Genomic DNA, 11,589 nt, shown 5'->3' on the forward strand with positions numbered 1-11,589 from the left:
GCAACCTGTTTCCTCAAAAAGCAAGTGTCTCACTAGAGGCCTAGAAAAACACACAAAGCAAAATAAAGGAGAGGACTTATCTTGAGCAGAGCTGGAGAAGACGATCTACCACAAATCAAGAGCTCCCAGTAAAGAACTATAACCCGCACAGGCCACTGGGGGGAAGGAGGGATAAATAGCCTCACTAATAATGAAACCCAGTACACCTGAGGGAAGGGGGATCCAGCTCAAACCCAAATTAAAACAAACAAAGAAGTCAGACATGTGCAGCCAGTCTGACAGATCTCAGCACATTCATAGGGCAAGGCATGACAATTTTGTGTTCACAGAAGCAGAAAAAGATTGTATTCCTTTAAGATTCATTTTGTAATGAAAGGTAAGCTCAGTGACACAGCAGAAACAACAGAAAGCATAGTGTTAATCTGTTGATGCTGGTCAGAAGTCTAGACCAATCACAGCCAGCTTCTCATACAGCAAGAGTTTTCACCAATCACAGCCAGCCTCACAGACAGCCTGTCTAGGAATTCCCCTAGCAGGAGTTGCTGGAATCATTACTCACCAAAGAGACGATCTGAACAGACACACAGTTCCAGTCAGAGTCCAGTTCTATGGGAACAAGAGGCCAAAATAGGTATTTAAAATAGTTATATAATGTTCCTACTGTTAATATTGTGATTAGAACTGTATATTGAACCAGTTATATATATGTTTACTTACAGTTCAATCAGTTGCAACCATACAATTGCAAATTCAAATTGCAACCATACAAGTCAATTGCAAATACAAATTGCAAGCATACCAACCAGAATCCATACAAATTGCATACAAACTGCAAACTGCTCATACCAAATCATAAGCAATTGCATTCTGCAAACCAAGTTGAGCAAGCAGAACTATTAGTTAGACCTCAGATATACCTCTCAGAGAGATCATAAAGTGATTAAATAACTTAAAGTGAGAGTACAGACACTCTAGAAAGAAATATATCCACCATTTTATGTTGAATGACAAGATTGAACAGTTGAACCACCATCCTAATCATATTGCCATTTTGTGATATCTTTTCAACATGTGTTATGTACATTGATTATCTGCTACGGAGGTGGCAGTGTTATATGAAGAAAAGTTGAAGATAATAAAGAAGTTATTTCAAGCATTTGATGTGCTCTTTAAACCTACTAATTCCATAGAACGGCGCTAGAGGAATTAGACAGTCTGGTTAGACTAAAAGTCAGAGATACCAAAATTCTTCTAATTCCACAGCACAAAAGGCACTTCATAGTGCTGCGCCTGCCACACCAAGCTCCCTTCCAACACTATCACACCGCGCCGCCGCCGTCCTCACCTCACTAGCAGGCGTGTGGGGCAAGCAGCGTAACGTCAACTCTGCCGCCCAGACGGGACCACTCCCAGCCTGCGCCTGAACAGCACACGGCTCTGCCTCCGCCGGGTCCGCCCCCCTATGTGAATTACTAGCCGCCGGCAGCCCGCAGCCAGGTATTGTAATTCACAGTGCGGAGGCGGCGGCCAGTGTAACAGTCAAGGTGGAATCAGCGGGGGGCACCCGTGAGCACGGAGGTGACAGAACCTCAATTTTGAGGCTTGATTAGGCACTTCTAGTAAGTATTTGGTGGCTGCAAATATGACCTGAAGGTTTTTCAGGTTCGCCTGCCATTAAAGTGAATGGGGCCCGTGAACATTTGATCGTGAACGTGCGTTTGCGAAACGTCCCGCCCAATGTTCGTCCATCACTATTAAAAATATTGAGCCGTTCTGTCACAAAGGGTTAACTGTTTTCTAGCGGTGTTAATTGTACTTTAATTTTCATTTTGTGCAGATCATCTAATAACCCTTATCTCTAAATTACCAAAAGGTCATTCACACCTATTAAAGCCACATTCTTATCAGTAAGATAAGAACTAAGCTTTAATGAGTGTTTATAAGGTCAGAGATCAGAGATAAGGAGCCCATCAGCTCCCTGCCTGACAGAACAGAGAGTAAGTAAAGATCCTGCTGATAGTAGAACTCAAAGCTGTGCAGGGAAAACGGCTCTTCATTTTTTATTTAAAACTAATTGAAAAAATGATTTTTAGCTCAAAATGAGCACAATACAATAATACAAAAAAATACTTCCAGAAGTGTACACAGCCATTGACCTGTAAATATGGGATATGACTGATACTATGACTATAACTGTAGCGATGCATGATACATAGTTGCCTACTGTTCTAAAATTTGACTGGACTGTCCCTGAAGTCCTGGCAAATTGGGCTGACCCAGCCATAAATGGATGGGTAAGTATTAGGACTGCAGCTAACGATTATTTGAATAATCGATTAGTTGTCGATAATTTCATCGATTAATTGGGAAAAAACACCAAAATGACAAAAAAATGGGTTTATATGATTTCACTTGAAAAATTATGTTCAAAGGCCCTGAAGTCCTGGCAAATTGGGCTGACCCAGCCATAAATGGATGGGTAAGTATTAGGACTGCAGCTAACGATTATTTGAATAATCGATTAGTTGTCGATAATTTCATCGATTAATTGGGAAAAAACACCAAAATGACAAAAAAATAGGTTTATATGATTTCACTTGAAAAATTATGTTCAAAGGCCATATTAATACAAATTTAGGAGTTACATAATTATAAAAATTTTGCATTACAATGTAAAAAAGACAAGTTATGGGGGATCTGTGGATGACACTGTTATGGGGATCTGTGGATGGCGCTGTTATGGGGAGGGGGATCTGTGGATGGCACTGTTATGGGGAGGGGGATCTGTGGATGGCAGTGTTATGGGGAGGGGGATCTGTGGATGGCAGTGGTACTGTTATGGGGATCTGTGGATGTTACTGTTATGGGAGGGGGATCTGTGGATGGCACTGTTATGGGGAGGGGGATCAGTGGATGACACTGCTATGGGGGGATCTATGGATGACACTATATAGCATTGTATGCTATATGTGTCATCCACAGATATCCCCCATAACAGTGCCATCCACAGATCCCCTCCCCATAACAGTACCATCTACCGATCCCTCTCCCCATAACAGTACTATCCACAGATCCTCCTCCCATAACAGTACCATCCACAGATCCCCCTCCTCATAGCAGTGCCATCCACAGATCCCCCTCCTCATAGCAGTGCCATCCACAGATCCCCCTCCCCATAACAGTGCCATCCACAGATCCCCTCAATAACAGTGCCATCCACAGATCCCCTCCATAACAGTGCCATCCACAGATCCCCCTCCCCATAGCAGTACACAGATCCCCCTCCCCATAACAGTGCCATCCACAGATCCCCCTCCCCATAGCAGTACACAGATCCCCCTGCCCATAACAGTGCCATCCACAGATCCCCTCCATAACAGTGCCATCCACAGATCTCCCAATACACCGGCCACATCAGTATTCAGACTATTCCTTAACTGGCAGTAACTTTTACTTAAACTTTAAATCAGCTCTATGATCTTTATTACCTTACAAATACAATGAAGCTCCAGTAACAGGCAGAGCAGGTGGCGGCGTAACGTCACTCACTCACGTGATGTGCCTGCTCCGCCCACTTTATGAATGAAGCAGGCGGAGCAGGCGCGTCACGTGAGTAAGTGACGTAACGCTGCTGCCCGCTCTGCCTGTTACCGGAGCTTCATTGTAAGTTAGTAAAGATGCGCTGATTTAAAGTTGAAGTAAAAGTTACTGCTAGTTAAGGACTCTGACCGCCCGCTCCCGCCCCGCATAGCAACGAATCGACCAATTATTCGATAACGGGATTCGTTGACAACGAATCCCATTATCGAATATTATTGATAACTTTGAATAATCGTTGCAGCCCTAGTAAGTATGGTGATATGACAGGTGCTATAGCTGTATATACATGAGAATTGTCAGTAAATATGATATGACTGGTACTAGAAGAAATGTATACAGTATGGCCATTTCTGCCATTACAGACTATTTTTATTACAGGCCTCGACTGCTGCTAGTGGACTTTCTAGCCTGCCCCTGCTGTATCCAGCCCACCACTGTTTTACTCTATGCCTTGCAGGGGATGCCAGGCAACCCAGCGCTCAGTGATATCCTCCCTTCTCTTTCTCTTTCCCATGCAGGTATCACCCTAGAATGTACTAAATGGAAGACCACCTATTCCCCAAGTGCAGCGGGCTCCTCCTGCTCAAACAATTTTAGATTTTGCTGCCCCTTTGCTGGCATTTGAATTATCAAGCAGTTGGAGGATGAAGCAGCTGCCAAAGAGGATCTCTAGTCCTCCAGAAGTAGGAGGAGGGAAGGAGAAGATGGCAGTACCAGAAGAACAGGACAGAGCAAGAGTGAAAAATGGAGAGATAGCAAACCCATGGCACAAAGTAACCACCATGTAAGTAGTGCCCGTCACACAGCAGTGTTTATAAAAACTCATGCCAAAGAATTTGGAAGAGAGGGTAAGTAATGGGCCCAGGAGCTGAGCATGGTTCATACATGGTGGTGTCAGCCAATCTGAATAGTTAGACAGAAGATGGGGGGCTCCACCTTTTTCCACCAGCAAAGGTCACACCCTAGGCCCTTTAATCTGAAAGGGTCCAAAAGGTCCATATGTCCCATATGAGTAGACCAGTGCTGTACACCACACATGATAGTTCAAGGCCCTGTTAAGTATTTTACATTGGAGTCCAGGAGTTTGAAGTTAGTCATCTAGATTTAAGGCTCATGCACACGATCGTATGTATTTTGTGATCTGCAAAAAAAAGGAACCAACATGGACAAAAATACGTTCATGTCCATGAGCCCTTAGAGAGGTTTTCTAATAAAGACATGTTTCCGTTCAGTTAAACCATAAGTTATATGACTATAGATCTTGAAACTGGCGCTGGTGTTAAGAATAACAAGAAGAGACTCCATCCTCCTGGTCTTACTCCGATATAGTCTCTGTAGTTCTTATCTGATATATAGGCAGGTAAGGAATGGGAAATGAAATGCTGCAGTCAAGATTTTTTTGTATATTTTTACTTTTTTTTATTTTTTAGGGAAAAAGGGGAGGGATGAAAAGGGGAAGGGAAGAGAATTTTTAATTTTTTGGGAAACATTTTTTAATTTTTTATTTTTTTATGGAGGGGGATTAGGGAGAGAAAGGGAAGAGAGAAGTAGGGATGGGAAGTTTTTTTAATTTTTTTTTGTTTTTGGGGAAAGGTTAAAATTTTCTTTTTTTGTTTTTTTTTCCTGGCAGGTGGCAGTACAGGATGGTGCTTGACGGTTCGACTTCACACTGGCTCTTTTTCCAGAGGCTCTCTAGATTTCATTTTCCTCCAGAACATGCAGATGCTGAAAAAAGAAAATCTATCAGTTATTTGATATTTGCTACTTACATGTCAGCTCTGAGTGAAATGTGTGCACAGATCCTCCAATGTTTCTTCTTACATTAGCTGCTTATCAGTCCACTGACATTATAACATGTCTGGCCTTGTAATATGCGCCAAATTTATCATGAAGCGTTCAGTATTGTGATAAATCTGGAGCATCCAGTGACTGCCTGGACTAAGTGTAATGTGTAATATTTATCTAAAATACTACGCCTGTTCCACAGAGTATCTTATAGATGCTACCTACCATATGCCAGCGATCAGCATGATGGTGACGGAGCCGGCCACAGATATTGCTATGAGGGAAGCATTGTTGTTCTGTAGCTCCTCTAGAAGTGGCGGCTCAGGCGCTGTGATGTCAAGCACATCAGGAAGTGTAGGGCGAGGATGGTATTTTTTTGTCGCCTGTTCCGATTCGCTGATAACTAAATGAAGAAAACAATTACATTAATAGTTAATTCCATGAAGAGAACGATAATGACATTGTAGTGTATCTTATACATGAAAGAACATGAAATATATGTCAGAATATCAGAATCGTCTGCATTATGGAGGCTCAGAAGCACTGTCAAAACCAAAAGTGGCTCCAAAATACAGAAATGGCTAAAATCTTTCCATTATAGGTTTTTTCCTTACAAATACACTGCGTGCAGAATTATTAGGCAAATGAGTATTTTGACCACATCATCCTCTTTATGCATGTTGTCTTACTCCAAGCTGTATAGGCTCGAAAGCCTACTACCAATTAAGCATATTAGGTGATGTGCATCTCTGTAATGAGAAGGAGTGTGGTCTAATGACATCAACACCCTATATTAGGTGTGCATAATTATTAGGCAACTTCCTTTCCTTTGGCAAAATGGGTCAAAAGAAGGACTTGACAGGCTCAGAAAAGTCAAAAATAGTGAGATATCTTGCAGAGGGATGCAGCACTCTTAAAATTGCAAAGCTTCTGAAGCGTGATCATCGAACAATTAAGCGTTTCATTCAAAATAGTCAACAGGGTCGCAAGAAGCGTGTGGAAAAACCAAGGCGCAAAATAACTGCCCATGAACTGAGAAAAGTCAAGCGTGCAGTTGCCAAGATGCCACTTGCCACCAGTTTGGCCATATTTCAGAGCTGCAACATCACTGGAGTGCCCAAAAGCACAAGGTGTGCAATACTCAGAGACATGGCCAAGGTAAGAAAGGCTGAAAGACGACCACCACTGAACAAGACACACAAGCTGAAACGTCAAGACTGGGCCAAGAAATATCTCAAGACTGATTTTTCTAAGGTTTTATGGACTGATGAAATGAGAGTGAGTCTTGATGGGCCAGATGGATGGGCCCGTGGCTGGATTGGTAAAGGGCAGAGAGCTCCAGTCCGACTCAGACGCCAGCAAAGTGGAGGTGGAGTACTGGTTTGGGCTGGTATCATCAAAGATGAGCTTGTGGGGCCTTTTCGGGTTGAGGATGGAGTCAAGCTCAACTCCCAGTCCTACTGCCAGTTTCTGGAAGACACCTTCTTCAAGCAGTGGTACAGGAAGAAGTCTGCATCCTTCAAGAAAAACATGATTTTCATGCAGGACAATGCTCCATCACACGCGTCCAAGTACTCCACAGCGTGGCTGGCAAGAAAGGGTATAAAAGAAGAAAATCTAATGACATGGTCTCCTTGTTCACCTGATCTGAACCCCATTGAGAACCTGTGGTCCATCATCAAATGTGAGATTTACAAGGAGGGAAAACAGTACACCTCTCTGAACAGTGTCTGGGAGGCTGTGGTTGCTGCTGCACGCAATGCTGATGGTGAACAGATCAAAACACTGACAGAATCCATGGATGGCAGGCTTTTGAGTGTCCTTGCAAAGAAAGGTGGCTATATTGGTCATGATTTGTTTTTGTTTTGTTTTTGAATGTCAGAAATGTATATTTGTGAATGTTGAGATGTTATATTGGTTTCACTGGTAAAAATAAATAATTGAAATGGGTATATATTTGTTTTTTGTTAAGTTGCCTAATAATTATGCACAGTAATAGTCACCTGCACACACAGATATCCCCCTAAAATAGCTAAAACTAAAAACAAACTAAAAACTACTTCCAAAAATATTCAGCTTTGATATTAATGAGTTTTTTGGGTTCATTGAGAACATGGTTGTTGTTCAATGATAAAATTAATCCTCAAAAATATAACTTGCCTAATAATTCTGCACTCCCTGTACTAATGTAAAATAGCCCCACATTATAGGTGACAATTCAGATTTTCAGAACTAGATCCTTTCTCACTAATTATCACCCACAAGTAGATATGAATCCCGCGTATCTAAGAAATACCACTCAGCATAGTGCCAGTAATAATATGTCCTTACCTGCCACGTTATAGGTGATCTTACTCACTGGCACCTCAGAGTCCAGGATGGTGGTACACGTGTACCGTCCGGAGTCCCCCATCTGTACGCCCTTGATCACTAGATAGGGCTCCCGGGTGATTTTGGGATTGTGTTCACGAGGCTATAGAAAAAATATGGAGAATTATCAGAGCCTCAGATATCACAACTATTTATAATATAATATTTGTAATTTACATAGTCATATCATTAAGACAAAAATTTTGAAAATTGCTGATGATAATTTGCTGACATGACAGAAAGTCTGATTTTAGACCATATTGAGCAGCCTGGTGATGATATTGGGTGAAAGGACTTTCTGCTAAGTGGTTTTTGAGTAATGAAAGGAATACGTTTGGGAAGCGCTGCCTTAACATTATAATCGTATAACTCAAACTGAACAATCTCCCAATTTTACCCTGCATTGTACTTACCAGGGTGAACACGTTGTTATAGGTGTCCTCCAGCCTTGCGTACCATTCAAAAGTACAGTCCAGAATTAGTTCTTCATATTCTGGGATTTTTATATTTATCTCTAGGAAAACAGGAAAATAAAAGAAGATATTATAGAAGTAATTGTGTAGATATTCTGTCCTACATTTAGGGGTTGTCTCAATAACACGTCTCCTTCTATAAGAACTAATAGGAAATACGGCCATCATAGAGGAGACTGATAGTAACTGGTTATATTCTGCTATCTCCTCACCTCCACAGTTTACAGTCTCTGCCAGGTGAGACTTGTGATCTTTACATGGAGAGCAGGACCGTCCAGTTTTCAGATCTGAGAAAAGAAGAAAGAAATGAAATGTGAGCCGAGCATTAAAGACACTTATAATATTAGAATAAATATGATAATCATGTGCTGGTATCTATCACCCCTCTGTCACCTGCACATGGACAGGATACTGTACAGGCTGCCACAAATCACCCTTCTAGCCTGCTTATGGACTGAATCATATTAATGTAAATATCCTCCTGCTTTGGGAAGTTTGGTGTATACCAGTGACTGGTATATTTAGTGTACGGTGAGGATTTGGGGTCCTATATATTTACTAATGTACTATATGAATGTAGATGTAAGAAAATAAACTTCTACTTTACCAAAACATCTGTTGGAGGTGCATAGGCAGCTGCATCTCTCCAAGTAGTCTGTGAAATGAGGAGACATCATATAATAGTCAGCGAGTGCTGTGTAAAGTGCCTATGTAGTGCTGCTCACCTCTGTATAATAGGCACAGTACCCACAGTTTACACACACTAGTGGGAAAGGTCCATTGGCATGCATTATATAGTGTAATTCTAGTTACTCTGGCCTATGATAAAAATCTAATACTGTACCTTGATTTTTTGGAGGGCCCCCGGCGCAGACAACCTTCTCCTCGGCGCAGGTCTGACAGTTGATGTAGGTTTGCACCATTAATCCTGGGGAAATGCACTTGTGTTATAACCGTCCAATCTTATAGATGATAATAATAATAATGACAAGAAGCTGAATCTGGTATAAAATGTACTTACCACAGCTGTCTGCACCTGAGGAATGGAGAAGAAAGAAGACATTACTGACCGTTCTCATTGTCAGACTCAGAAACCTCTAATCTCTGGGTCTCCTTATTATTACATGATGTCAGTGCCTCTGTGTTCGTCACTTTGTTTTCTAGATTTCCATTGACAGAAATCTCTGAGCCGCCCCAGAACGGTCCGGGCCTCTATAGAGCGCAGAAGCTCCTAGTGCAAACATTCCTGGCAGCCAATCAGGTGCTGGCTTTCATATGTCCAGTACAGGGTAGGAGATAACAGCAGTGATCTGATTGGTGGCTGTGGGGATCTCTAGTTTGGGTCTACATTACTATTACTACAAGAGGCCTGTGTGTGTAATACATTTATATGTCATATTATAGCAGGTGTTATATCTAGAAGAACTCACCTTGTTTATTTGGACACCTCCCTAAAAGTGAGAAATGAAGAAAAGCAGAATTACTAATAGAGAACAATAGAGAACAGAAATCCCCTGTATATGAGGGCTCTATCTATAACCCTGCAATAATACAAAAGAAAACTGCACGCATAGCAATTCCCAGTATAGAACATTTTATTACAATCGCTCCCTCCTGTCACTAGGCTGTAGGGAAAGGAAAACAAGTTGAAAACATCCTCTCTGACAACCTACCAGACACGTAGAAGATAAGTACAATGGTAGACAGAAGAAGATTCCACTTACGTTGGTTTGAGTCCTGGACGATAACCTTGAGCTTTTCTTTGAGTCGCTGGAAATGGAGTCCAATGATGTGAAGAAGCTGGATCTCTAAGATATATAAAGAGGAGAAGAATGAGAGTCCGATCCCCTCATCTATCAGTCTGAGCCCCCAACACACTAATTCCTATTAATAAGAGAAGTAGAATTTCCACCTACGTATAAAATATTGTACTTACCCTTAAAATCTATATCCTGGATGACGTCCACAGATTTTTTATATTCAGACGCAATTTCAGATATAGCATATTTATCTGGAAGGAAAATAATGGTACAATAATTATCTATCTATCTATAGATTATATGAAATGGAGATAATAGTAATAATATAAGTACCCAGTATGCCGACTTCATCCTCAAGGTAGTTCAGGACTTTTTTCTCGGTGACTTTGGCAAACCGCTTGATGTTGACATAGGCTTCTATTGAGTCAATGTCATCGACTTGGCTTTTGATAAAGGTGTTGAATTCTTCCATAGCCATTTTCCCTCTGGAGTCGCATGGTATGCAACAGAGAGACTGTCCGATGAAGACAGATGTTACGAGCAGTAGAAGCCACATGGTCTGGATAGAACCAGACATCTTTAGTAAAATCGCTTCCTGTAGCAAATAATCACTAAGGACGCAAGAGAGCAGAACTATGTCCCACTGAGAAGACAACAGCACTGCACAGGTTATAGCATCAGGCGCCGGTTAAGAGACAATGTCTTTATGACATCATCAGAATATGCAAATGAGGCTCTGAAACAAGCAATTGGATTGGTGGAAAATTTAATTGTAATAATATCATATGAATATGCAAATTAGGATCCAAAACAAATAAGCCATTGCATTGGTGGAAAATGTAATTATGACATCATCATATGCAAATGATTCTCTGGAACATGAGTTGTTAGAAGGAGTAAATAAGTATGTTCACAAAAATAAACTTTTTTTTAAATATCACAAATAATACATATAATGACATTCTTTACAGAATATACATATCAAACCTGGTTCACAGAATGATGTACCCAGGGGCATAGCGGGGGAAGGGGGGGAGGGCTGTTGCAAGTGGGTGCATATGCCCCGGGTGCCGAGGATGGAGGAGGCATCGGGGCGGGCATAGTCTTCTGAACATGTCTCGCATGACATCACAAGAAAGAGGTTTCGGACAGTGGGAGCAGAGCACCAGAGCTGCCTGCTGCAGTGAGTCAGTCTATACGGGATCTGCGCCTCTACCTCTTCTCCTCTCCACTCACTAAAATCATATTTATGGACAGAAACTGCTCTACAGGACAGGAGGTACTAGTCTGCGGCTGCCCCAATGAATGGTTTATGGCTCCAAGACTATGAAGCCTGCCCAGGCTGCCCTGAGACAGTATTCACACTGCTGTCGGCTGTGGGCCTCCTCTTCCTGTTCTGTGGCCCTCAGGCACTGGCACCTTGCCCCTCTAATCCCAGCGTTATCTGTGGTGTAACAGGACTGCAGGTAACAATTACATTATCTGTGCAGACAATGATGACTGTGGTTTTACATAGGACTGCAGGTCATGATACTATATTATCTACAGTATACTCATAAAGCTACATGATTGACAAATACAGTATTTTAACCACCTCCCGT

The 11,589-nt window shown here is 41.8% G+C and overlaps 1 protein-coding gene across 1 annotated transcript; it reads right to left on the reverse strand.

Annotated features, from left to right (window-relative positions):
• Positions 1–5,264: 5,264 nt before the first annotated feature.
• On the reverse strand, positions 5,265–10,466 carry LOC120991039 (izumo sperm-egg fusion protein 1-like). The gene is made up of 12 exons (XM_040419930.1): positions 10,322–10,466; positions 10,165–10,239; positions 9,953–10,036; positions 9,659–9,679; positions 9,250–9,264; positions 9,073–9,156; positions 8,836–8,883; positions 8,441–8,515; positions 8,169–8,269; positions 7,717–7,858; positions 5,611–5,788; positions 5,265–5,325 (listed from the first exon to the last, which is right to left on the reverse strand). Exons 1-12 carry the CDS (start codon positions 10,464–10,466, stop codon positions 5,265–5,267), a joined length of 1,029 nt encoding a protein of 342 aa, XP_040275864.1.
• Positions 10,467–11,589: the final 1,123 nt, after the last annotated feature.

The sequence above is a fragment of the Bufo bufo genome, chromosome 2, assembly GCF_905171765.1.
Source record: "Bufo bufo chromosome 2, aBufBuf1.1, whole genome shotgun sequence".
Taxonomy (NCBI): domain Eukaryota; kingdom Metazoa; phylum Chordata; class Amphibia; order Anura; family Bufonidae; genus Bufo; species Bufo bufo.

What these genes read in the sequence shown, in the direction of transcription:
- LOC120991039 (XM_040419930.1), bottom strand. Translation starts at nt 10,466, where the DNA reads ATGGCTATGGAAGAATTCAACACCTTTATCAAAAGCCAAGTCGATGAC. An exon ending in GGATGAAGTCGGCATACTGG is followed by an intron (nt 10,240 to 10,321) that starts GTACTTATATTA and finishes TTTTCCTTCCAG; the next exon opens with ATAAATATGCTATATCTGAA. An exon ending in GGGCCCTCCAAAAAATCAAG is followed by an intron (nt 8,884 to 9,072) that starts GTACAGTATTAG and finishes CTCATTTCACAG; the next exon opens with ACTACTTGGAGAGATGCAGC.